Raw genomic sequence first — 27,171 nt, forward strand, 5'->3', positions numbered from 1 at the left:
AGCATGCCCCACGGCCATCTGCAGAGGATGCACCATGTCCACAACCACCACTGTTGACTGCTTGCCCTCTTTTAGTGACCTGTGAGCCTCTCCTTGGTGGCCTTCCGGACATGATGTATATTTTGTTTTGCAACATCACACTGCACTGTATTGTGTACTGTGTATACCAGTGTTTCTCAACTCCAGTCCTCAAGGCGCACCAACAGGTCATGTTTTCAGGATTTCCACTATTTTGCACAGGTGATTTGATCAGTTTTCGCTGCCTTAGTAATTACCACAGCCATTTCATCTGAGGGAAATACTGAAAACATGATCTGTTGGTGCCCCTTGAGGACTGGAGTTGAGAAACACTGGTGTATACCACCAGAAGTGAACTAGAAACAGTACACCACGGAATGCACTGTAGATGTAGGCTACACTGGATGCAGAGTATATTATATTTATATATATATATATATATATATATATATATATATATATATATATATTACACTGCCACTAACTGAATATATATATATATATATATATATATATATACTACACTGCCACTAACTAAATAACCTGCTTAATCTAAATCAGGCTATCTCTCTGTCAATGGTCAGGTGCATGCTTTCGCCAATCATCATACAGCAATGCACTGCAATCTCGCAGTGTATTATGGGGAGTTCCGTGGCGCTCGAATTTGCTGCGAACGCCCCATAGTGTTCGGTCTTCGGCAAATGGGAGAACACCTGATGTTCAACCCGAACATCAAGCTCATCCCTAATTCTGGCCAATACATGGCTTTTAGCAAATTTTTAATGTCTACTGACTTCCTGTCAGGAGTTCTGGTGTTCGGGGGGCCTTTAACAGACTAAATATACCTGTAGTAGCTTTTTGAAAGTGTGATAGTGACTTGCTAAACTGAATTCTAGCTTATGTGTATCAACTGTTTTGTCCTTGCAGGGATCACTGGAGACTGGAAGAACCACTTTACAGTTGCCCAGAATGAATATTTTGATAAAGTGTATCAAGAGAAAATGAAAGATTTAAATATGAAGTTTTTTTGGGAAGACATATGATTTCAAAGCACAAGACATCAGCGGAAAGCATCATATTACTTTTTAATCAAAATGTATTTTTTAAATAATTTTATTGTTTGATTTTTATAAAAACCACTTGCCGACCGGCTCCTGTACATATACGTCGGCACTTTGAAGATGGATATCTTGGTAATGGCAGCAGCTGCTGCCACAACCGAGGTATCCATCTCTTCAGGAGCCGGTCGTGTTTGCGATAATGGTGGTCTCTGCGGCAGATTCGCACCCCCCTCCCGCCGCTCTCTCGCGCCCTCCACTGCTTACCGGAGCCGTCGGCAGCGGAAGAGGCGATCGGGACCTGTCCGGGTATGGAGACGAGTGAGGGGAAGATGGCCTCCACCCGTCTCCATACCATAGCAGGGTGGAAGCGACGTCATAACGTCACTTCCGCCCATACGTCTTAAATGGCCATTTTTTCAAAGTCATTTTTTCAAATAACATTTTTTTTTTTATTGCATTTTAGTCCAAATATGAGATCTGAGGACTTTTTGACCCCAGATCTCATATTTAAGAGGTCCTGTCATGCTTTTTTCTATTACAAGGGATGTTTACATTCCGTGTAATAGGAATAAAAGTGACCCAATTAAAAAAAAAACAGTGAAAAAATAAATAAAATCAAGTAAAATAAATAAGAGAGAAAAAATTTTAAAGCGCCCGGTCCCGACGAGCTCGAGCACAGAAGCGAATGCATACGTGAGTAGCGCCCGCATATGAAAACGGTGGTCAAACCACACATGTGAGGCATCACCGCAATCGTTAGAGCAAGAGCAATAATTCTAGCCCTAGACCTCCTCTGTAACTCAAAACATGCAACCTGTAGAATTTTTTAAACGTCGCCTATGGAGATTTTTAAGGGTAAAAGTTTGATGCCATTCCACGACCGGGCGCAATTTTGAAGCGTGACATGTTGGGTATCAATTTACTTGGGGTAACATTATCTTTCACAATATAAAAAAGTTGGGCTAACTTTACTATTGTCTTATTTTTTTATTCAAAAAAGTGAATTTTTTCCAAAAAAAAGTGCGCTTCTACGACCGCTGCGCAAATACGGGTTGAAAAAAAAGTATTGCAATGACCGCCATTTTATTCTCTAGGGTGTTATTAAAAAAATGAATATATAATGTTTGGGGGTTCCAAGTAATTTTCTAGCAAAAAAAACTGTTTTAAACTTGTAAACACCAAAATCTCAAAATGAGTGTAGGAATAATGCAATAAACAAAATAAAAAACCTGCTGCTTTCCAGTTTATTCTTAATAACTTTATTGCTTTATACAAGTAGCATTTTCAAACACAATGGGTGTGATTTATTATAGTAGAGCATGTTCTCTTTCAATATTTTCACTTATCTTAGAGAATGAGGTGAAACAAAGTGAACATTCACTTTGCAAAAAAAAAAAAATTTGCTTTGAGGGCTCGTTTACATGTGAGGTTGGGGGGGTGGTAAAACTCCACGGTTGAACTACACGTTTACTGCCCACAACCACTACCCCTTTTAGCTACAGAGGCAACCTCCATGCGTGTACACATACAATGATGGTTTGCTTGTAGTCCCAGGAGGAGTTATACCCACACTATGACCCAGTCAGTTGAATACAGATAAATACACATGTTCGCCAGCACACCATGGATCTTGAATTGCAGTCCAAAACTTTATTGCAGAGAGATCACATTACAATAAAATAAGTGCAATGTTTCGGAGTCACGTAGGACCCCTTCTTCACATGCCTGACTCCACTACAGAGGAGCCGGTAATCCAGGAACGTGTGCGATGGGAATAGAGACAAGACCAATCAGGTGAACGGGGCCACTCTGCAAGCACCCCACAGCCGCGTGAAGCACACGGTTGCGACGTGCTTGTGTGGTGATCAAGGGGTTAAAGCAAACAGTGAGGAGGTGATAAAACGTCTCCTTACTGCCTGTCAAATGCTGTTGTTGAATGTGGATCGCTCTTTGGAGAGCACTGCTAGTGGGAACGAGCCCTTTAAGAGAATATGTGCTACTTCTTTGAAAATAAGGGACTATTCCAAAAACCAACACCATGCAATCCACATCACATGTCGTCATGCCACCCTGTGCCCCTATGTAATGCTACAGAATATTATAATAATCACTTAAATATCATCACCAGTCCATAATGTGTACAGCACCAGTTAAAAGAGAAGGGATTACTCCATAGGTTTTCCTTTAGGCTAAGCATCTAAAGCAGACTTTTCATCTGTTTTGAAGCCCCACAAACTGTCATCGCTCTGTGTCACTGCAGGAGAAAGTGTTGTTCACATGGTCACATTGGCATCACTTCACGTTGTGCCAAAATGTATCTGACATGTAGCATTCGGCTAGCTTTATCGCTCCCCAAATGCCTCCATTCATGTCAATATAAATGTGCCACAAATGCCCCTCTGGCGTTATCCGGCACATTTGAGTTGTGTTTAGAATGTGTACTAGCCTAGATTATAGTACAAGAATCCATACAATATAAAACAAAGATAGTTTATTGCAATGCAAAAGCATCAAAAACATATTTTATTTTGGGTAGCGTGTGGACATTTTTTGCGATACACCACTGCGTCGCTTTAACTGACAGTTGCACAGTCATTGGTAGTTGGTGGAGTGGATAACAAAACCGTCCTCATCCTCTGTCACTCAGGCTAATAGTAGTTTGCCTTCCAACGCAGCTGCCAAAGTGGCCTATTCCACCGGCCCCTTGTCCACAGTTACTTCTTCTGTAGCCCCACCATCATGCACAGAGGAATCACCAGAATTATTTGACCATAGTGTCGGTTACATGCTGTTGGAGGATGCGCAGCAATTTGAAGGCTCCCTGGTTGGTTCCCAGGTTGAGAAAGGAAATAACGTAAGCCTAGAGAGAGGGGGTACCACAGAAGGACAAGAAACTGGCAGTCATGCTACCCCAGCTGCAGCATACTGCAGGTAAGTTTGCTCCAGTGATGAGGAGGGTGGGGATGATGAGGTCACTGACTGTACTTGGGTGCCCGAGAGAAGACAGGATGAAAATGAGGAGGAGGAGGAGGCACAACGCCAACGAGGCAGGGTTTCCTCTAGGGGTCAGCTTAAGGGCAGCCACTCTATTGCATCACACCACAGAGCTCCGCAGATGCAGGGAGCTGCCGACTCCACGCTGACTTGCAAAAGTTCCTTGGTGTGGGCTTTTTTCGACACGTGTGCAGTAGATCGCACCGTTGCTGTTTGCCATCTATGTCTGAAGCGGATCCAGCGTGGCCAGAACAGCAGCCGCTAGGGCACCACATGCTTGACAAGACATGTGACGACCTGCTATGCAGTCCATTGGCAACAGCACCTGAAAGACCCACATCATAGAAAAAGGCGGCCTTCTCCTTGCTCCTCATCTGGGATCTCAAAGCCTACTATACCTCCAGTCCCCTCAAAAACCTGCACTGAGAGGAATGAAGGTATTACAATCGGTTCTGTCCCAGCGATCCACATGACTCAGAATTGAATGTCTCTGCAAATTTTTGCTGCATGGCCTCCCTGATTCTGCAAAGCCTGCGAAAGGACCCTAGGATTCATGATATCAAGGAGAGGGATCATTACTGGCTGGCAACCCATCTTGATCCACGTTACAAGGGTAAAGTTGCAGAACTCATCCTGCCTTCGCAGAGGGGGCAGAGGATGAAACATCTTCAGGAGGCCTTGAAGAAAATTTGTGTAACGCCTTTCCAGACCCTGGAAGGTTACCATTTCCTGGTGCTGGACAACCTGTTTCGGAGGCATCGTTCAGTCAGAGGTAGAGCGGTGCAGAAGGTGGCCAGCTGACCGATGCCTTTAAACAAGTTTTCAGTCCTCAGTGCCAAGCAACCATCACCAGTGTCTGCATTATATGGTGCAGGATTATCTAGGGGCAAGAGCAGACTTGTAAACCTTTCCAACAGAGCATCCACTGGGTACTGGGTCTTGAGGATAGACCACTGGCCAGAACTTGCTCAATATGCAGTCGAGCTACTGGCCTGTCCTGCATCCAGCGTGCTTTCTGAACACACATTCATTGCTTCTGGAGGATTTGTAAATGATCAAAGAGTGCGCCTGTCCACAGACTCCATTGATAGGCTCACATTTATAAAAATGAATCAGTCTTGGATCAGCAGCTATCAAGCCCCTGATGCTGATGTAACTGATTGCATTTGCTATGGATCTGGGATCCCTTGAAGACTGCCTATGCTACCTATCCTATGCCTGAATCTTGATGATGCTAACTTCCAACAATATTTTTGGTTTAGGGCACCACCAACACCCAAGGCCCAATTTTTTGCCTCTGTTTAACAGGGGCATGTAATTACAGTTTTTGAAATAATATTTAACAGCAGGGCCCATTCCTGTGCAAAACAAGAGTAACTGTGAGAGATTACAGTGTTCTGGCACCACCCAAGGCCCAATTTTTCTGCCCCTGTTTAACAGGGGCATGAAATTAAAATGTTTGAAATAATATTTAACAGCAGGGCCCATTCCTGCACCCAAGAAGAGTAACTGTGAGGGATTACCGTGTTCTGGCACCACCAACACCTAAGGCCCAATTTTTCTGCAGGGTATATAGCGCAGTCCGTATAGTATATATACTGCAGTTCAGAGTGGTATATATAATACAGTGCTGGGTATATAGTGCAGTGTACAGTATATAATATAGTGTATTGAAGTGGTTAAGGGGAACCCTATGAGAGAATTAAGATAAAAAACAGCATGGGTCCTCCCCCCCAGTCCATACCAGGCCCTTTGGGTCTGGTATGGATTTTAAGGGGAACTTCATGCCAAAATTACAAAAAAAGGTGTGGGGTCACCCCCAAAATCCATACCAGGCATTTTGGGTCTGGCATAGGTTTTGCCAAATTTTTTTTTAAAAATGTCGTGGGGTCCCCCCAAAATCCATCCCAGACCCTTATCTGAGTAAGCAGCCTGGCAGGCCAGGATAGGGGGATAAGCGAGCGCCCCCCCTTCTGAACCATACCAGGCAGCTTGCCCTCAACATGGGAGGGTGCTTTGGGGTCCTCCCCAAAGCACCTTGTCCTCATGTTGATGGGGGCAAGGGCCTAGTCCCCACCACCCTGGCCCAGTGGTTGTGGGGGTCTGCAGGTGGGGGGGTTTATCAGAATCTGGAAGCCCCCTTTACCAAGGGGGCCTCTAGATCCTGGCCCCCCTATGTCAATGGATATGGGGTACGTTGTACCCCTACCCATTCACCAAAAAAAGTGTCAAAAAGTAAAAACCACAATACACAGTTTTTGACAATGTCTTAATTAAAAAAAAAAAAAAAAAGTGTCCATCCATCTTCAATCCTGCCACCCGACGGACCCGAAGAATAAAAAAAAAAACCTCTGCTTCGATGGGAGGCGTCCCGCCGACTGCTGTCTCTTGGCTGTGACAGCTGTTATATAGGCAAGGGCGGGGGCACCCGGTGACGTAACCGAGTGACCCCCTTTCTGACGTCATGTGCCATCAGAGGTGGGCGGGGTCATCAGTTATGTCAGCGGGTGGCCCCAACCTTGCCTTTATAAAAGCTGACACAGCGAAAAGACAGCAGTTGGCGGGAGGCTTGGAGGCAGAGTATTTTTTTTCAAAAACACTATTTCATTCATTTTTAATATTCAAAGCAAACTCCCCCATCCATCCATGTCTCTATGCTTTATTTTGTTAAGAAATCACTTTGAAAAACACCCCCTAGCATTTCTCTCTGTTGCCATCTTGAGTAAGGGCAAATGATTCATGTAACATTTACCAGTATCAAAACCAGCTCTTGGAACAATAGTCCACAGCCCAAACAAATGGCCACTGCCCCCACCTATAACTGGCCCTAGCGATAAAAATATATGTATAACATAGGATAAAATATAGAATGCATATTTGGTTGTTGGTTGGGGTATGTTTGTGCCATGATTGTAGGTGTTGATAGCTTGATGGATAGGCAGTTCTGAGGTGATAAAATTATGTGATGCTTTGTGGAATTTAGGTGTCACAAAGTTGCACCATTAGAGTAATCTTTAGTTAGGTATAATGTTTCCATTGTTCCAGCTGTCGCGGTGGGCTCGTTTGGGGCCTCTGCTTCCCCTCTGGGTGGTCAAGGGCCAGTTGGATGGCATATGGATGTGGGTTTTTTCCTTCTTTTGGGCTACAGTGAACATGTGACTCTAGCAATATTTACTGTTGGTAAGCCTTATTATTCTGTAATAGGAAAATGTATGTACAACTTCCAATAATTTTTTATTGACTTTCAGCAAAGTTCCAAAAAATAACCAAACAATAGATAAACAGGCCATACTGCCTGTCAAAGGGAAGCATCGCTTCGAGGAATATAAACTCCAGACAAGAGGATCGATCATTAGAGTTCTGCAATAGACTAATAATAAAGGAGGAAAACTGAGCAGAAGAGAACATTATAGAATAAGGGGGAGGTGGTGGAGAAGGGGTTAGAGATGTAAATTTGGTGGGGAAAAATGGACGAGAAGAGGAATGGGGGGGGGGGGACAAAACCCGTACACTTTAACAGCACACAACATTTTTTTTGTAGTGTGCAGAACAAATGAAAAACAAAGGTGGCAACCCTAGGTGTCTCCATCAGAGTCCTCCGTACATCAGGTGCCCCATCAGAGTCTCCCTTACATCAGGTGCCCCATCAGAGCCCCCCCCCTTACATCTGGTGCCCCCATCAGAGTCCCCCTTACATCAGGTGCCCCATCAGAGCCCCCCTTACATCAGGTGCCCCTATCAAAACCCCCTCTTACATCAGGTGCCCCATCAGAGTCCCCCCTTACATCAGGTGCCCCCACCAGTGCCCCCCCGTACATTTTGGCAGCACACAATTTTTTTTGGCAACCCTAGGTGTCCCCATCAGAGTCCCCCGTGCATCAGGTGCCCCCATCAGAGTCTCCCTTACATCAGGTGCCCCCATCAGAGTCCCCCCCCTTACATCAGGTGCCCATCAGCGCCCCCCCCCCCCTACACTTTAACAGCACACAACAATTTTTTTTGTAGTGTGCAAAACAAATGAAAAACAAAGGTGGCAGCCCTAGGTGTCCCCATCAGAGTCCCCTGTACATCAGGTGCCCCATCAGAGTCCCCCCCTTACATCTGGTGCCCCCATCAGAGTCCCCCCCTTACATCTGGTGCCCCCATCAGAGTCCCCCTTACATCAGGTGCCCCATCAGAGCCCCCCTTACATCAGGTGCCCCTATCAAAACCCCCTCTTACATCAGGTGCTACATCAGAGTCCCCCCCTTACATCAGGTGCCCCCATCAGAGTCCCCCCGTACACTTTAGCAGCACACAACAATTTTTTTTGGCAACCCTAGGTGTCCCCATCAGAGTCCCCTGTACATCAAGTGCACCCATCAGAGTCTCCCTTACATCAGGTGCTCCCATCAGAGTCCCCCCCTTACATCAGGTGCCTGCTGGGACTGTGACGACATAAGGGGCGGAGTCACCTGGTGACATCACCCGGTGGCCACGCCCCATGCCTATATAAGTCGCCACACACCTCGCAGATGGCAGTACAGCGGGAGAGAGCGTCGTGTCAACATCAGAAGAAGAGAAGAGGGGAGAAGGCGGCGTCGACGAAGAAGAAGAACAAGATGACCGGGTCACCGCTAGCAAAAGAGCTGGAAGAAGATAGAGGGGAGCCTGGCAGAAGAACCAGACAGCGACAGAAGAACCGGACAGCGGGAGAAGACCGGGCTCCTCCACTAGCAAAAGAGCGGAAAAAGAGCAGAAGATAGCGGAGGAGCCCGGCAGAAGAGCCGGAGAGCGCGGAGAAGAACCGGAGACCGGGAGAAGATACGGAGAGCGCGGAAGAGACCCCCGAAGTCGTAAGAAGACCCCCAAAGCTGCCTAATAAATTACTTTAAAAACCTGTCTAGTGTGTTTTTTTTAAATTGACACTTTTTTCTTAGGTGAATGGGTAGGGGTACAATGTACCCCATACTCATTCACATAGGGTGGGGGGCCGGGATCTGGGGGCCCCCTTATTGAAGGATCCTGGATTCTGATAAGCCCCCCCGCCCGCAGACCCGACAACCAACAGCCAGGGTTGTCGGGAAGAGGCCCTTGTCCTCATCAACATGGGGACAAGGTGCTTTGGGGTGGGGGGGCCGCAGCGCGCCCCTCGTTTTCCCAAAGCACCCATCCCCCATGTTGAGGGCATGCAGCCTGGTACGGTTCAGGGGGGGGCGCTCACTTGTCCCCACCCCCTTTCCTGATCGACCAGGCTGCGTGCTCGGATAAGGGTCTGGTATGAATTTTGAGGGGGGACCCCACATCATTTTTTCAGCGTAGGGGGTTCCCCTTAAAATCCATACCAGACCGAAGGGCCTGGTATGCCCCTGGGGGGGAACCCATACCGTTTTTTTATTTAAAATTTGGCGTGCAGTTCCCCCTCAAGATTCATACCAAACAGTGCCGGGCATTGGCGGGGATCCAAGTCGGATCCCCGTTCAATACAGTCTGTACCCTGTCGGGTTGCTATGGAAATGGCAAACCGCAGCTAAACGCAACCGTAGCTAATCGCACTGTACCAACGCAGCTGATCGCAGTGCCTGGAGTTAAATTTCACAGAAAAAAAACATGCTTTTAACTGCGGCAGTATAGCCGTCCATGTGAAAGGCCCCTAAGGCCCCTTTCACACTGGGGCGTTTTTAAGGCGCTATAGCGCCTGAAATACGCCCTAAAGAAGTGGCTCTATTCACTCCAGTGTGAATCAGGCTTTCACACTGGAGCGGTGCGCTAGCAGGACAGTAAGGCTCAATTCACATCTATGCATGTTGCTTTTGAGTGTTTCTGCATTGTTTTTTCGGTGCTTGCCGCGTTTTTGGACTGTCGTTTTTACCATGATTTTTCTGCGATTTGCGTTTTTATTTTCTTTTTTTTACACTGTATATAGCCAGTTGCTAAGGAGGGGGCCAGGAAGCCGGCCGCCGCATCCTTAATCGATGAGTCATCAGCTGACTTCCTGCTCAATGTAAAAAAAAAAAAAAATGCCAGCTAAAAAAAAAAAAACAAAAAAACAAAAACCTAGAAAAAAAAACAGCGTGGGGTCCCCCCCAGGTCCATACCAGGCCCTTGGGTCTAGTATGGATTCAGAGGGGACCCCCATGCCAAAATTTAAAAAAAAAAATCCATACCAGACCCTTATCCGAGCACTCAGCCCGGCAGGTCAGGAAAGGGAGGGGACGAGCGAGCGCCCCCTTCCTGAACCATACCAAGCCGCATGCCCTCAACATGGTGGGATAGGAGCTTCGGGGTGGGGGGGGCTCTGTGCCCCCCACCCCACCCCAAAGCACCTTGCCCCCATGTTGATGGGGACAAGGGCCTCTTCCCGGCAACCCTTGCCCGGTGGTTGTCGGGGTCTGCGGGCGGGGGCTTATTGGAATCTGGAAGCCCCCTTTAACAAGGTGGCCCCCAGATCCCGGATCCCCACCCTATGTGAATGAGTATGGGGTACATGGTACCCCTACCCATTCACCTGGGGGAAAAAAGTAGGGTAGTGTTAAAAAATACAGTAGACAGTTTTTGACAAGTCTTTTATTATTTAGCTCCGGGGGTCTCTTCTGACTTCTCCACTCTCTTCTCCGTGCTCTCCGGTTCTTCTCCCGTTGTCCTGTGCCTTCTGCTGGGTTCTACTGCTTGTTTGCTAGCTCTTGCCCGGTCTTCGTCGTCTTCTCCCCTCTTCTCTTCTCTTCTCCTGATGTTGACTCGTCGCTGCCTCCCGCTGTAATGCCGTGTGCGCCGTGCCCAATGAATTATATAGGCATGGGGCGGGGTCACTGGGTGATGTCATCCAGTGACCCCGCCCCCTTATGACATTACAGCCCTGGGCATGATGGGTCTGTGATGTCACAAGGGGGCATGGCATTCTGATGATGTAATCCGGTTGCCACGCCCCCATCGTTATTTAAGAAATGCAGGACATCGGCGCCGACAGATCAGCAGGACGCAGCATCGGAGGAAGGTCATCGGCGGGAGCGGAGAAAGAAGAACACCGGACAAAGAAGACAGAAGAAGAGCGAAAGAAGAAGCAGGGGGAGAAGGAGAAGAGTGGAGGATTAAGATGCGGGAGAAGATGGAGGAAGAAGCGGAGAAGAAGATTTGTATAAAAAGACTCGCCAAAACTGTCTACTGTATTTTTTAACACTACACTACTTTTTTTTTACAGGTGAATGGGTAGGGGTACAATGTACCCCATACTCATTGACATGGAGGGGCGGGATCTGGGGGCCCCCTTGTTAAAGGGGGCTTCCAGATTCCCATAATCCCCCCGCCCGCAGACCCCGACAACCACCGGGCAAGGGTTGTCGGGAAGAGGCCCTTGTCCCCATCAACATGGGGGCAAGGTGCTTTGGGGTGGGGGGCGCAGAGCCCCCCATGCCCCAAAGCACCCATCCCCCCATGTTGAGGGCATGCAGCCTGGTATGGTTCAGGAGGGGGGGGCGCTTGCTCGTCCTCTCCCTTTCCTGACCTGCCGGGCGGCGTGCTCGGATAAGGGTCTGGTATGGATTTTGGGGGGACCCCCAAGCCTGCTTTTTTTTTTTTTTTTTTTAAATTTTGGCATGGGGGTCCCCTCTGAATCCATACTAGACCCAAGGGCCTGGTATGGACCTGGGGGGGGGGGGGCCACGCTGTTTTTTTTCACAATTTTTTTTTTTTAACCGGCATTATATTTTTTACATTGAGCGGGAAGTCAGCTGACAGCTGATGACTCATAGGTTGTTAAGGACACGGCGGCCGGTTTCCCGGCCCCCTTCTTAGCAACCAGCTATATACAGTGTAAAAAAAAAAGAAATAAAAAAAATGCAAATTGCGGTAAAAACGCGGTACTTGCGTTTTGGATGCAGGTCCATTGAAATCTATTACAAGCAAAACACTGCGTTTTGCGGGAAAAAAGTCCCAAACCCTTTCCAAAAACACAGAGGCACAAAAATGCATTGATGTGAACATGTTCCATAGGAACCCATGTTAAAAAATTCCCATGAATTTCTGCAAAATGCATCAAAAAACGCATTAGTGTGAATAGAGCCCAAGGCCCTTTTCATACTGGGGCGGGGGGCGTCTGCGGTAAAGCGTCGCTATTTTTAGTGCCGCTTTACTGTCGGTTTAGCTGCGTTATTTGGCTGCTAGCGGGGCGGTTTTGACCCCCCACGGGGCGGTTTTAACCCCTCTGCTAGCGGCCGAAAAGGGGTTAAATCCACCCGCAAAATGCAGCTGGATCGGCATTTTGCCGGCGGTATCACAGCGCTGCCCCATTGATTTTAATGGGGAGGAGCAGTGAATTCACCGCTCCAAAGAAGCTGCTGGCAGGACTTTTTGTGATGCCCTGCCAGCGCACCACTCCAGTGTGAAAGCCCTCACTGGAGTGAATGGAGCCGCTTCTTTAGGGCGTTTTTCAGGCGCTATTTTTAGTGCCGTAGCGCCTAAAAGCGCCCCAGCGTAAAAGGGGCCTAATAAAAGTCCTGCTAGCAGCATCTTTGGAGCGGTGTATAAACCGGTTCCTGCCCATTGAACTCAATGGGACAGCGCGGCTATACTGCCGGCAAAACGCCACTCCGGTGGCGTTTTTCGGGCGGATTTAACCCCTTTTCGGCTGCTAGAGGGGGTTAAAACCGCTAGCGGCTGAATAACGCCGGTAAAGCAGCGCAAAAAATAGCGCAGTTTTAATGCTGCCGTCCGCACTGCCCCAGTGTGAAAGGGGCCTAAGGCTCCCCTCACACGGATGGATCTTTCGGGTCTGCCTCAGACCTGAACGGACACTCCATAGACCTCTATGGAGGGTCGGATGTCAGTGGTGACATGTCCGCTGACATCCAACCCACTCCCATCCTAAAAAGTGTAACGGAGGAAAAAACAATTTTTCCATCCATCTGCGGATCGGATCGGGTGACGACGGACTCTACGGTCCGTCATCATCCGATCCCTCATAGAGGAGAGCGGCACTCTGACAGGTCTGTCCCTGCACAGTGTGCAGAGACAGACCTGTCATCTGCCTGCCCAGCGGGGATTGACAGAGCGATCCCCCGCTGAGCAGAGCGGGCTCCGTACACAGGGTACAAAGTCCCATCGTGTGTATGAGGCTTAAATACCAGAAATTCAAGTTTTCATATCTTTAAAGGTCATCATACACTGGTCAGTCAGTTAGATCTTCCATAAATTAGATTCAGTGCAAGAGCCTGTTTGATTTTCTACAATTAGAAGTAATTCTAACAGTGCATCTTCCTATTACCGCTTTAGCCTAATGCTCTCTTTCCACTATTTCAACCCCAAAGTTGCGTGATTTACAGTGTGCTTTTTTGGCTTGTTTTCCACTACTGCAACTTGTCATGCCACTAGGGACTGAAAAGTTGCATCACAAGTTCTACCCCATGATTTACAATGAGTACCGTTGTGTGCGACTTCAAGTCGCAGCAACTTCAAAGTAGTCCCTGCACTACTTTGGTCCCACTTTGATACGACTTGAGGTCCATAGACCTCAAAAATACACAGGCATTGCTTCAAGTTTTGGCAAAAAGTTGCGGGAAACTCACGGCCAAAAACACGCAACTTTGGGCTTGCAATAGTGGAAACCGAGCCTTAATGCCGTGTCATGTGACTAATTCAAAATATCTGAGAAAAAAAATCGCACTGAAGTTGGAACAAAGTAGTGCAAGAACTTTTTTTGGAGTTGCACCAATTAGAACGGGGGAACATTGAAATACATGTGTTTTGACTTGTCCTGCGACTTCACATGTGTCAAGTCGCACAACAACTCGCAGTAGTGGAAAGAGAGCCTAAGGCCACTTGGGACTGAAAAGTTGCATCACAAGTTGTACCCCATGATTTACAATGAGTACCGTTCATATGTGTGCGACTTGCTTACGCACATGCCGTATACACAGCGGGCACACATCTTTATTACAGAAATCCATATTTGGCATGGAAATTAACCACTTGCTTACTGGGCACTTAAACCCCCCTGCTGTCCTGACCAATTTTCAGCGCTGATCCATTCTGAATGACATTTGTGCGGTCATGTTTTTTTTTTTTTAAGTTTCCACAAATAGAGCATTCTTTTGGTGGTATTTGATCACCTGTGTGTTTTTTTTTCTTTTGTTCAAACAAAAGAAAAGACAGATTTTTAAAAATAATTTTGTATATTTTTGGATATTTTGATATTAAATTTTGCAAACAGGTAATTTTTCGCCTTCATTGATGTACACTGATGAGGCGGCACTGCTTGGGATCACTGGTGGGCATTGATAGGTGGCACTGGAAGGTGGTACTGGTGGGCACAGATGAGGCAGAATTGCCTCTTCGGGACCAATGTCCCTTGCACCTAAGCCGGTGATCAGCTTTTATTGTTATTCTCATGCTGTCAGCGTGAGTAGATAAAATAAACAGATCGGCCCTTACTTCGATCTGTGATCACCCGAGTCTCAGTGACTCAGTGCACGTGCAGCAGGGATCATATGGGGAGCCCGTCCTATTACAGCCTCCCAGAAATTCAGGTCCACACTGTGGCCATCGTTTGGCTATAGCACAGACACCAAGTCGTTAATAGAAAAACAGATGCAGATTTCTAGGACTGGCCAAAAAACGGAAAATTGTATACTCACCTTTCCGTAATTTTCCTTTCCTGACGTATCTTCATGGCAGCATACACTTTGGGTTGTGACTCCGCCCCTCACAACCTGATAGGACCACATAGCTATAAGTTGTAAAGATGGCCCCCGCCCCAGTATTCTCCGTATATATATCACCTTAGACGGGTGGGAAATTGTATGCTGCCATGAAGATACGACAGGAAAGGAAAATTACGGAAAGGTGAGTATACAATTTTCCGTTTTCCTGTCGCATCATGGCAGCATACACTTTGGGGAGTAACTCGCAAAGACTGGGTGGGGATTCAAACTAAGTTTATTAATCAGAGAACAGAAGAATTGGCCTGGATAACGGCTCTTCCGAAATCCACTGTGGATAAACAGGCGGAATCCACTTTGTAATGGGTCATAAAGGTGTTCCTGGAAGACCAGGTAGCCGCTCTGCAAATTGTCTCCGCCGAGACTCTACAATATGCCACCCAGGAGGTTGCCACTGCCCTGGTGGAATGTGCCCTTAAGCCCTCAGGTACTTGCTGACTGCTCAATGAATAGGCCTTTTTTATGGTCTTCACCAGCCATGACGCAATGGTGCGTGAGGATGCCGCTTGACCTCTCCTGAATCCATGCGGAATAATTAGGAGACTTTCCCTTTTCCTGATGGATCTGGTAGCTGAGAGGTACTCCAGGACATTACCCTTGACGTCCAGTGGGTGAGGATCGCCCTGTTCCGTGGTGAGTGCCGGAAGGTTAATCTCTTGGTTGAAGTGAAAGGATGAGGATACCTTGGGTATGAACCGGTCTGAAGGTTTTAAGACTAATCTGTCTGGCAATACTACCAGATATGGATCACTAACCATTAAGGCCTGCATCTCTGACACCCGCTTAGCCGATGTTATGGCTATCAGGAATGAGACTTTTAGCGTCAGATCCCATAAGGATATGTTCTCATTCGGAAAGAAGGGTTCCTTAGACAGAGCTTCCAGTACAACTGAGAGGTCCCAGACTGGGAAGGAAGGTTTCCTAGGAGGTCTCAGCTTTAGACAGGCCCGTTGGAACTGAACCACAAGGGGATCTTGTGCCCATCTGACTCCTGTCAGGGCGGACAAGGCCGAGACTTGGACCTTTAGAGTACTTGATCTAAGACCCTTCTCTAGGCCTAGTTGAAGGAACTCCAGGACCTGTGACACCGATGGTGAGGATGAGTCCCAACCTTGCTGTTGAGCGAAGGCGGTAAACTTCTCCCAGATTCGCCTGTAAGAAATATTCGTGGTAGGTCTCCTGGCCTGGAGTAGGGTATCCACCACTCTCTGGGAGCATCCTTGCTCTAGGTACCTAGCCCTTTCAGCCTCCAGGCCATCAAATGTAACTTCTCCGGGTTCGGGTGAAGAAGATGACCCTGGGAGAGTAGGTCTGGTGACAACGGAAGGGGCAGGGGATCTGCCGTATTCAGCTGTATCAGAGTGGTAAACCATGGCCTCCTCGGCCAGAAGGGAATTACTGCCACCACCAGTGCCGATGACTCCTTGAGTCTCAGGAGAAACCTCGTTATGAGTGGAGTTGGAGGAAAGATGTATCCTAGATGGAAATTCCAGGGGTGCAGGAGACAATCCGTCCCCTCCGCCGAAGGGAATGGTATTCTCAATAGAAATCTCCGACATTTCGCATTCTCTGGGGTTGCCGCCAGGTCTATCTCTGGAGGACCCCAAGTCCTGGATATGAGGGCGTAGGCCTGTGGGTTCAGAGACCACTCGTGATTGGAGGTGAAATTCCTGCTCAGCGAGTCGGCCAGCACATTCTGGACTCCCGGAACATAGACTGCCCTTAAGCTTAACAGGTTCAGTTGTGCCCACTCTAGAACAGGACGGACCTCCTGCATCATGGACCTGCTTCTGGTGCCCCCCTGCCTGTTGATATAGGCAACCGCGACCTTGTTGTCCATTCTTAGAAGAACATGTTTCCCTCTCAAAAGCGAGCCGAAGGACAGGAGCGCTTGGAATGCTGCTCTCATTTCTAACACATTCGACACTGTGTCCTGTGCCCTGAATGGCCAGCGGCCTTGGGCCGCAAAGTGCCGATGGTGGGCTCCCCACCCCTGCAGACTGGCATCTGAGGTCACGGTCTCCTGGTAAGGGGTGATTATGTGCTTGCACCTTCGCCGTATCCACCACAGCAATGACTGCTTCACCTCTTGAGGGATGTGAATCGACTGCGACATCGAAACACCGTTCCACTGGCGCAGGAAGGAAATCTGGAAAGGCCTTGAGTTCCATTGCGCCCACTGAACCATCAGAATGGTGGATGCCAAGGAGCCCAGGATACTGAGGCATGTTCTGGCTGGTAATCTCCTGGCCGAGATGGCCTTCTTCACTTTCTGAATCAGGGGGGAAATCTCCTCTGGAAGTTCCACCGTGTTCTCTCTCGTGTCCAGCTCGGCCCCTAGAAAGACCATCCTCTGAGTGGGATGAATACTGCTCTTCTTCCAGTTTATCAGCCACCCTAGAGACTGTAAAGTGGAGACCAGGATTCCCCGATGCTGGATGAGAGACTCCTTGTTGTTCGAGAGAAGCAGGATGTCGTCCAGGTAATGGTGGACTCTCAATCCCCTCTCTCTCAAGTGGACTATCACGGGCAATAGGACCTTCGTGAATGTCCTGGGTGCAGTGGAGATCCCGAACGGAAGACTTCGGAATTGGAAGTGCCAGCTGTTTATCGTGAAGCGGAGGAATCTCTGGAACTCTGAGTGGATCAGGATATGTAAGTATGCGTCTTGCAGATCGATCAAGAGCATCCAGTCCCCCCGATTTATTGCTTGAGAATCGACTGGAGGCTTTCCATCCTGAATGTTTCTACCCGGATTGACCGGTTGAGTTTCTTTAGGTCCATAACAGGACGGAAGTCCCCTGACTTTTTTCGTACTAGAAAGAGTGGGGAATAGAAACCCTGACCTCTTTGGGATGGTGCGACTTCCACTATTGCCTGTTTCCTTAACAGATCCTGGATGTACTGGACCAAAGACAACCTTTTCTCCCTGGAAGGAGGAAGCCTGGTTGCGCAGAAGTGACCCCTTGGGGGGCGGTTCTTGAACGACCACCTGTGTCCGACCCGGATGGTGGATACTGTCCATGGGTCCTTTATCAATTCCGCCCAAACCAACCCGAATCTTGTGAGCCTGGCACCCACTACCGCTGGTTGGGCGGACGTACCTTCAAAAAGGTTTCTGTTCATTGGAAGCAGGCGTTTTGGTTTTCTGAAATTTGAGGAAGGACGTCTGAGGGTTCTTCCAAGTTCTCCTGTACTCCTTCCCAGGCCTATAGGACTTTGCATCCCTGTATCTCTCCAGGAGATTGCGCTTGAAGGGAGGCGCTCTTTGTTGTTTTGGCCTTCTGTCTGAGGGAATAAGACCAGACTTCCCGCCTGTCACTTTGGCTATTGCTGTATCCAGCTTTGCACCAAAGAGGTTAACTCCATTATATGGAATCCTGCACCAGTTGGACTTTGAGGCTGGGTCGGCCGACCAGGGCTTAAGCCATAACGCCCTCCTGGCCATTACCGTTGCTAGCATAGACCTTGAAGCGGACCTAATGGTGTCCACAGAGGCTTCCGCCACAAAGTCTCCTGCGAGACTGAGTTCCTGTAGGGCTTTAACGATCTGGTCCTGATCTGCGCCTTCAGCAACGAGCTTCGCGGTGTTCAAAGACCACCCGGAAATAGCTTTCCCGACTGCGGCCAAAGCCACTGCTGGTCTGCAGGCGCCTCCTGCAAAAACGTAAGCCCTTTTAAGGTCCGTGTCCACCTTCCTGTCCAGGACATCCCTGAACGTCACTGCGTCTTCAATGGGAAGCGTCACATGCCTGGCTAGGCGCATCAAAGAGGCGTCCACCACTGGAGGGGAGACCAGGGGAGCTACTCTGGGCTCTTTCAGAGGATATAGCTTAGTAAGTCTGTTAGAAAGACTAACCTTCTTCTCTGGATTCTGCCATTCTTCCTTAATAAGCTCATCCAGTTCCCCTATAAATGGGAAGGCTTCAGGTACCTTCTTGAGATTCGGGAAATACTTCCTTTGCTTCTGCTGTACCTCCTCAGGTTCCTCCCAGTTAATCGCTTCCTTGACCGATTTTGCAAAGGGTCCTATGAGCGAGAAATCAAAGCCTGCTGCCATTTCCAGTTCTTCCTCATCTGATGGAAACTCTTGTTCCCTAGATGTACTAGGATGGGATGGTGAGGCGCTCAGGGCTGTAGCCTCCACATCTGGGGTTGAGATATGCGTAGAAGGGACCCCGGTATGTTCCACAGTGACTAGCTCCTTCTCCCTGGTGGCTTCGTCCATACAACTGTGGCAGGCCAGCCCGTCTGGTAGAGCTGTGGCCCCGCATACCCAGCAAGCATTCCCCGCTGGACGGGGAGGATGTGCAGGAGACTGGCGTCTACGTGCAGGGGATCTTCTATAATGGGAATGTCTATGCCTGGAGTAGGAACGGCTCCTCCTACGGCTTCCCCTGTGGGCTGAGCGACTTCTGCCGCGTGAGCGGCTTCGCCTATGGCTGGAGTGGCTTCTCCTGCATGAGGTCTCTCTTTGCCTTGACTTAGACGATCTTGATGACCTGGTAGGGCTGACCGATTAGGCAGCATTAGTACGATCCTGCTCTCTTTTTTCAATCTTCGCTACTTACGATGAACATCCCCCCCTTACCTATTGGGCTGATGGTGATCTGCTGGGGCAGCGGTCTCCATAGAAAGGATAACTGTGATATCCTGGAGGGATACAGGCAGGTGTAAACATGCAAGCAAACAAACAGAGGAACCAGGGGGAGAGAGAAACACTTACCCCAAGGAGGGAGCATCAGAGGTGAGGCAGAGTTGATAGCAGCGTCAGATATGCTCAGGAAGCTGGAGGCATCAGAAATGACATCTCTGAGCTTTTTAAATAAACCGTCATGGCCGCCAGGGTCATGAACCGGCCGCACATGTGCAGTAGCACCGAGCCGCTCTCGGCGCCATCTTGGAACCTGGCAAATGTGCCAGGACGCCCTAAAAACATTTACTGAGCATGTGCGGAAGCGCTGAGACATCCGAGGACACAGGGGAGAGACAGAGGAGAACCACAGAGCCCAGCAAGCTGCACCAAGAGATGGAAAGACAGATGGAGACCGCTGCACACAACTAAGCCTGTTTAAGGCTTATACTGGAGCCGCACATACCCCTGAGACCACCAGAGTGGGGTTCCTTCCATCTAGCTCATTTAGAGGCTGTACAGGCAAGGACTTCCACCCAGGAGAGGCTAGAACCTGGATGGGGCGAGTTCGGTAAGGGGGTGCTTCTGACATCTTCAGTCCTTCTCAGGTGAGGAAAAATAAGAGAATACTGGGGCGGGGGCCATCTTTACAACTTATAGCTATGTGGTCCTATCAGGTTGTGAGGGGCGGAGTCACAACCCAAAGTGTATGCTGCCATGATGCGACAGGAAATAATGTTTAGAGTCAAAGGCAACTGATGACTTTCTATTAAAGGTCTAAATGGGCCATTAACATGCATCACAATTGAACTTAGGAATGTGTCTTTGCAAAGTTAAACTCATTAAAATCCTTTCTTATTTTTGCTTGGGGATAGACTGCAGAGGGATTATAAGTTTGGGGGGATGCCTACACCCCTGATAGGGTGAAGACACCTCCCAAATTTTGCCAATTTCGCATTCAAAATTATTCACTTCCTGTCACAAAGCCAAACAGGAAGTGAGGGTAAAACCCTACCAATGTATGTCCTTGGGGACACACAGGTCAATCTAAATAGTTTCCCTATTCGGGAAATTGCACTCTAGCATTTTGCCATGTATATCCCAAATTATTATGTATCTTGGGGTTTATTTATTAAAAGGTAAATCCACTTTGCACTACAAGTGCACTTAGAAGTGCAGTTGCTGGAGATCCGAGGGGGACATGCAAGGAAAAGAAAAAAAACAGCATCTTTGCCTCTACATGATTGGATGATAAAATCACCAATGCTACCCCTCTGATTTTCATCAACTACACTTGTATTGCAGAAAGGATTTGCCTTTAACCACTTCAGCCCCGGAAGGTTTTACCCCCTTCCTGACCAGAGCACTTTTTACAATTCGGCACTGCGTCGCTTTAACTGCTAATTGCGCGGTCATGCAATGCTGTACCCAAACGAAATTTGCGTCCTTTTCTTCCCACAAATAGAGCTTTCTTTTGATAGTATTTGATCACCTCTGCCGTTTTTATTTTTTGCGCTATACACGGAAAAAGACCGAAAATTTTGAAAAAAAATGATATTTTCTACTTTTTGTTCTAAAAAAAATCCAATAAACTCAATTTTAGTCATACATCTAGGCCAAAATGTATTCGGCCACATGTCTTTGGTAAAAAAAATGTCAATAAGTGTATATTTATTGGTTTGCGCAAAAGTTATAGCGTCTACAAACTAGGGTACATTTTCTGGAATTTACACAGCCTTTAATTTATGACTGCCTATGTCGTTTCTTGAGGTGCTAAAATGGCAGGGCAGTACAAAACCCCCACAAATGACCCCATTTTGGAAAGTAGACACCCCAAGGAATTTGCTGAGAGGCATGTTGAGCCCATTGAATATTCATTTTTTTTGTCCCAAGTGATTGAACAATGACAAAAAAAAAAAAAAAAAAAAAAAATTACAAAAATTTGTCACTAAATGATATATTGCTCACACAGGCCATGGGCATATGTGGAATTGCACCCCAAAATACATTTAGCTGCTTCTCCTGAGTATGGGGATACCACATGTGTGAGACTTTTTGGGAGCCTAGCCGCGTACGGGGCCCCGAAAACCAATCACTGCCTTCAGGATTTCTAAGGGCGTACATTTTTGATTTTACTCCTCACTACCTATCACAGTTTTGAAGGCCATAAAATGCCCAGATGACATAAAACCCCCCCCAAATGACCCCATTTTGGAAAGTAGACACCCCAAGCTATTTGCTTTGAGGCATGTTGAGTCCATGGAATGTTTTATATTTTGACACAAGTTGCGGGAAAGTGACAAATTTTTTTTTTTTTTTTTTTTTTTTGCACAAAGTTGTCACTAAATGATATATTGCTCACACAGGCCATGGGCATATGTGGAATTGCACCCCAAAATACATTTAGCTGCTTCTCCCGAGTATGGGGATACCACATGTGTGGGACTTTTTGGGAGCCTAGCCGCGTACGGGACCCCGAAAACCAATCACTGCCTTCAGGATTTCTAAGGGCGTACATTTTTGATTTTACTCCTCACTGCCTATCACAGTTTCGGAGGCCATGGAATGCCCAGGTGGCACAAACCCCCCCCAAATGACCCCATTTTGGAAAGTAGACACCCCAAGCTATTTGCTGAGAGGCATGGTGAGTATTTTGCAGCTCTCATTTGTTTTTGAAAATAAAGAAAGACGAGAAAAAAATTTTTTTTTTTTCTTTTTTCAATTTTCAAAACTTTGTGACAAAAAGTGAGGTCTGCAAAATACTCACTATACCTCTCATCAAATAGCTTGGGGTGTCTACTTTCCAAAATGGGGTCATTTGGGGGGTTTTTTTGCCACCTGGGCATTCCATGGCCTCCGAAACTGTGATAGGCAGTGAAGAGTGAAATCAAAAATTTACGGCCTAAGAAAGCCTGAAGGCGGTGCTTGGTTTTCGGGGTCCCGTACGCGGCTAGGCTCCCAAAAAGTCCCACACATGTGGTATCCCCGTACTCAGGAGAAGCAGCAGAATGTATTTTGGGGTGTAATTTCACATATTCCCATGGCATGTTTGAGCAATATATCATTTAGTGACAACTTTGCGCAAAAAAAAATAAAAAAAATAAAAAATTGTCTCTTTCCCGCAACTTGTGTCACAATATAAATTATTCCATGGACTCAACATGACTCTCAGCAAATAGCTTGGGGTGTCTACTTTCCAAAATGGGGTCATTTGGGGGGGTTTTGAACTGTCCTGGCATTTTATGCACAACATCTAGAAGCTTATGTCACACATCACCCACACTTCTAACCACTTGAAGACAAAGCCCTTTCTGACAGTTATTGTTTACATAAAAAAATAATTTTTTTTTGCAAGAAAATTACTTTGAACCCCCAAACATTATATATTTTTTTTAAAGCAAATGCCCTACAGATTAAAATGGTGGGTGTTTCATTTTTTTTTTTCACACAGTATTTGCGCAGCGATTTTTCAAACGCATTTTTTGGGGAAAAAACACACTTTTTTACATTTTAATGCACTAAAACACACTATATTGCCCAAATGTTTGATGAAATAAAAAAGATGATCTTAGGCCGAGTACATGGATACCAAACATGACATGCTTTAAAATTGCGCACAAACGTGCAGTGGCGACAAACTAAATACATTTTTAAAAGCCTTTAAAAGCCTTTACAGGTTACCACTTTAGATTTACAGAGGAGGTCTACTGCTAAACTTACTGCCCTCGATCTGACCTTCGCGGCGATACCTCACATGCATGGTGCAATTGCTGTTTACATTTGACGCCAGACCGACGCTTGCGTTCGCCTTAGCGCGAGAGCAGGGGGGACAGGGGTGCTTTTTTTTTTTTTTTTTTTTTTTCTTTATTATTATTATTTTTTTATCTTATTTTTAAACTGTTCCTTTCATTTTTTTTTTTTTTTTAATCATTTTTATTGTTATCTCAGGGAATGTAAATATCCCCTATCATAGCAATAGGTAGTGACAGGTACTCTTTTTTGCAAAAATTGGGGTCTATTAGACCCTAGATTTCTCCTCTGCCCTCAAAGCATCTGACCACACCAAGATCGGTGTGATAAAATGCTTTCCCAATTTCCCAATGGCGCTGTTTACATCCGGCGAAATCTAAGTCATAAAATGCTCGTAGCTTCCGGTTTCTTAGGCCATAGAGATGTTTGGAGCCACTCTGGTCTCTGATCAGCTCTATGGTCAGCTGGCTGAATCACCGGCTGCATTTTCAGGTTCCCTGTTGAGACAGGAGAGCCAGAGAAAAACACGGAAGACGTTGGGGGGGGAGGGGCATTCCCTCCCACTGCTTGTAAAAGCAGTCTAGAGGCTAATTAGCCGCTAGGATTGCTTTTACATGAAAGCCGACCGCTGGCTGAAAAGAATGATACCAAGATGATACCTAAACCTGCAGGCATCATTCTGGTATAACCACTCAAAGTCGTGAATGGCGTACCTGAAGACAAAAAAATGGTTAACAATAAAGCACAGTAAACGGTAAGGTATAAAAAATTGCATACCTGAAAAGCAAACATGATAAAACATAATAACAATAAAACATTGCAGAATAGAATACAGTAAAAAAGAACAGAACAATAGAGAGAGAGAATAGAGAGAGAAAGAACAATAAAACGACAACTATTTTTTTTTTATTTTATATTTTTGTATGTGTTTTTTTTTTTTTTTACACTTTTTTTTGTAACTAACTTTTATAACTGTAACCGGTTCCAGGTTCGGGTCTCTCAAAATGCGATGGCATCTTGGGAGACCCTGTGAAAGTGTGCCTAGTCTGTGCAATGCTGTACCCTACGCTAATACTCAACTAGTGCATGGTAGCGTTCAAAATATTCACCAATGCAAAGACCAGGATTGTCAGGACAGGAGGGACAATAATAGCGGGTGTCACGCCTATATCCGCGCTTGCTGCAGACACGACATCTTTTTTGGGGGGGGGTTCGTTGGGTAGGGGTACTCGGGAGGACATAAAGAAAATGCCTCTCATGCAGCCGACTGCATTTGGTTGGGGATGTGAATGGGGGAAGTACGGGCGCCGCAGAAGCGGTGGGTTCCCAATTAGGATTGGCGAATGCAGCAGGAAGGGCATTATGGGCACGACGGGCCTGTGTTCGTCTTCTTGGTGGCAGCGGGACACTACTTGTGCTTGCCACCTCACCAGCTTGAACTGCACTTATGGGACTCGCCACGTCACCAAGTGTTACTGCAGTGCTGGTTTGACTACGACCGGGGTGTACTAGGCCGCTGGTGCTTGCCAGTTCACCAAAACGCTACCAAAAAAACTGTTAGCGATCGCAAGGATCAGGCCTGACTCTGCGAACGCTGCAGTTATGCGTTTAGTGTTTTGTAAGTGACAGTGATCGATCGATACTGCACTTGGGTGGGCTGGGCTGGGCCGGGCGGAGGGGCAAAACGCAGGTGCTAGCAGGTATCTGGGCTGATCCCGCTAACACTGCGTTTGTGGGAACCCTAAACTGCTGGGGACGCTAGTATAGATCTGATCAGATCAGATATTGATCCGTTCAGATACTATACCACTAAGGGAGGCGTATGCTGCGTGCGTGGGTGTTAGCGGTACTGGCGCTAACCTGACGCTGCCTGGGGCTGGTGCTTGCCAGTTCACCAAAACGCTACCAGAAAAACTGTTAGCGATCGCAGTGATCAGGCCTGACTCTGCGAACGCTGCAGTTATGTGTTTAGTGTTTTGTAAGTGTCAGTGATCGATCGATACTGCACTTGGGTGGGCCGGGCGGAGGGGCAAAACGCAGGTGCTAGCAGGTATCTGGGCTGATCCCGCTAACACTGCGTTTGTGGGAACCCTAAACTGCTGGGGATGCTAGTATAGATCTGATCAGATCAGATATTGATCCGATCAGATACTATACCACTAAGGGAGGTGTACGGTGCGTGCGTGGGTGTTAGCGGTACTGGCGCTAATCTGACGCTGCCTGGGGCTGGTGCTTGCCAGTTCACCAAAACGCTACCAAAAAAACTGTTAGCGATCGCAGGGATCAGGCCTGACTATGCGAACGCTGCAGTTATGCGTTTAGTGTTTTGTAAGTGACAGTGATCGATCGATACTGCACTTGGGTGGGCCGGGCAGAGGGGCAAAACGCAGGTGCTAGCGAGTATCTGGGCTGATCCCGCTAACACTGCGTTTTCGGGAACCCTAAACTGCTGGGGACGCTAGTATAGATCTGATTGGATCAGATATTGATCCGATCAGATACTATACCACTAAGGGAGGCGTATGCTGCGTGCGTGGGTGTTAGCGGTACTGGCGCTAATCTGACGCTGCCTGGGGCGACGCATATCACCGCCGGGCGATCAGGGGGCTAAACCTTTATTCGGTAATAAACGGCGGGTGCCCTGACACTATAAAAAATAAACAAACTAACCAGCGTCACTCGTAACAGTTATACGGTGATCAGTGGTGAAAGGGTTAACTAGGGGGCAATCAAGGGGTTAAAACCTTTATTAGATAGTATATGGGGGTCCCTGACGCTATAAAACGCTGACGGCGAACCTAAATATTTACGTCTCTAACTATCGTCACCAGCGACACTAATACAGCGATCAGAAAAATGATCGCTTAGTGACACTGGTGACAGGGGGTGATCAAGGGGTTAAAACTTTATTAGGGGGGGTTAGGGGGGTATCCTAGACCTAAAGGGGGCTACCACTCACTGCCCTAACACTGTAACTGTCACAAACTGACACTATGCAGTAATCAGAAAAAAAAAAAAAAAAAAAAAAAAAAAATACTGCTAATGTCAGTTTGTGACGGGGGGGGGTGATTGGGGGGGGGTCGGGGGGCGATCGGGGGGGGATCGGGGGTGTAAGGTATGCCTGGCATGTTCTACTGTGTGTGTTTGTGTGTTGTGCACTTACATGTCTTCTCTCCTCGGCGCTGGACGGAAACTGCCAGACCGAGGAGAGATGACATCACATCCTCTGCCTGTGTGAAACTATACACAGGCAGAGGAGGATTCCCATTGGCTGGGAGCGATCGCGAGGGGGGGGCCACGATCGGATGGTCTCCCCCTCGCCTCCCGACGCTCCCAGTCAGATGCCGACCGCCGATGGCACCGGGGGGGGGTCCGATCGGACCCCCCGCCCGCGGGAGGCAGATCACGTACAGGTACGTGATTCTGCCTGCCCGTGCCATTCTGCCGACGTATATATACGTTAGGCGGTCGGCAAGTGGTTAATAAACCGCAAAATACCTAATAATTTGGGGTGTACACAACAAAGTGCTATTTTCATAATGGGGGCACTAGTTAGATTGACCTGTGTGTCCCCAAGGAAAAATATTAGGGTTTTACTCTCACTTCCTGTGTGGCTATATGACAGGAAGTGAAGCCAATTTTAAGAAAAGGGACACAAAGCCCAACCTTTAAAAAAAATAAAAATCTTGATTTCCCTCAAATGTCCACAATTAGAATAGGATTGTTTTCAGCTTGATTTTAGTTCAGTGCTCTAAATCAGTGCTTCTCAACCCTGTCCTCAAGTACCCCCCAACAGGCCATGTTTGCAGGTTTTCTTTCATCTTGCACAGGTGGCTTTGTATTTTGGACAGCTATTTTAAATAGGACATGTTTAAGAAATTTTATCTTATCAGGGGGGTACTTGAGGACTGAGGCTGAAAACCACTGCTCAAAAAGAAAATTGAATACTTACCATTGTGAAATGTTACTTTCCTGGTCACTAGCCATGGCAGCATACGCACAATCCATGCATGTGCTACCATGA

General features: G+C 47.3%; 2 protein-coding genes across 6 annotated transcripts in view; both read left to right on the forward strand.

The window, feature by feature from the left end:
* LOC141110921 (sulfotransferase 2B1-like) overlaps positions 1-2,312 on the forward strand; it is a 224,707-nt gene extending 222,395 nt beyond the window's left edge. For 2 of the 5 annotated variants that reach the window (XM_073602713.1, XM_073602714.1), the window contains exon 8: positions 946-2,311. In XM_073602713.1, coding sequence (XP_073458814.1) covers positions 946-1,061 — 116 coding nt within the window. In that variant the 3' untranslated portion in view covers positions 1,062-2,311. Of the gene's footprint in view, positions 1-945 lie in introns of all 5 variants that reach the window. The other 3 variants (XM_073602716.1, XM_073602715.1, XM_073602719.1) reach the window with 2 other exon arrangements.
* A 17,362-nt stretch (positions 2,313-19,674) lies between these two features.
* Positions 19,675-27,171, forward strand: part of LOC141110922 (sulfotransferase 2B1-like) — a 195,319-nt gene continuing 187,822 nt past the window's right edge. The window contains exon 1 of the mRNA XM_073602721.1: positions 19,675-20,005. The gene's annotated coding sequence lies outside the window, so the exon portion shown is untranslated. The remainder of the gene's footprint in view (positions 20,006-27,171) is intronic.

This window comes from Aquarana catesbeiana, linkage group LG10 (assembly GCF_042186555.1).
Source record: "Aquarana catesbeiana isolate 2022-GZ linkage group LG10, ASM4218655v1, whole genome shotgun sequence".
Taxonomy (NCBI): Eukaryota; Metazoa; Chordata; class Amphibia; order Anura; family Ranidae; genus Aquarana; species Aquarana catesbeiana.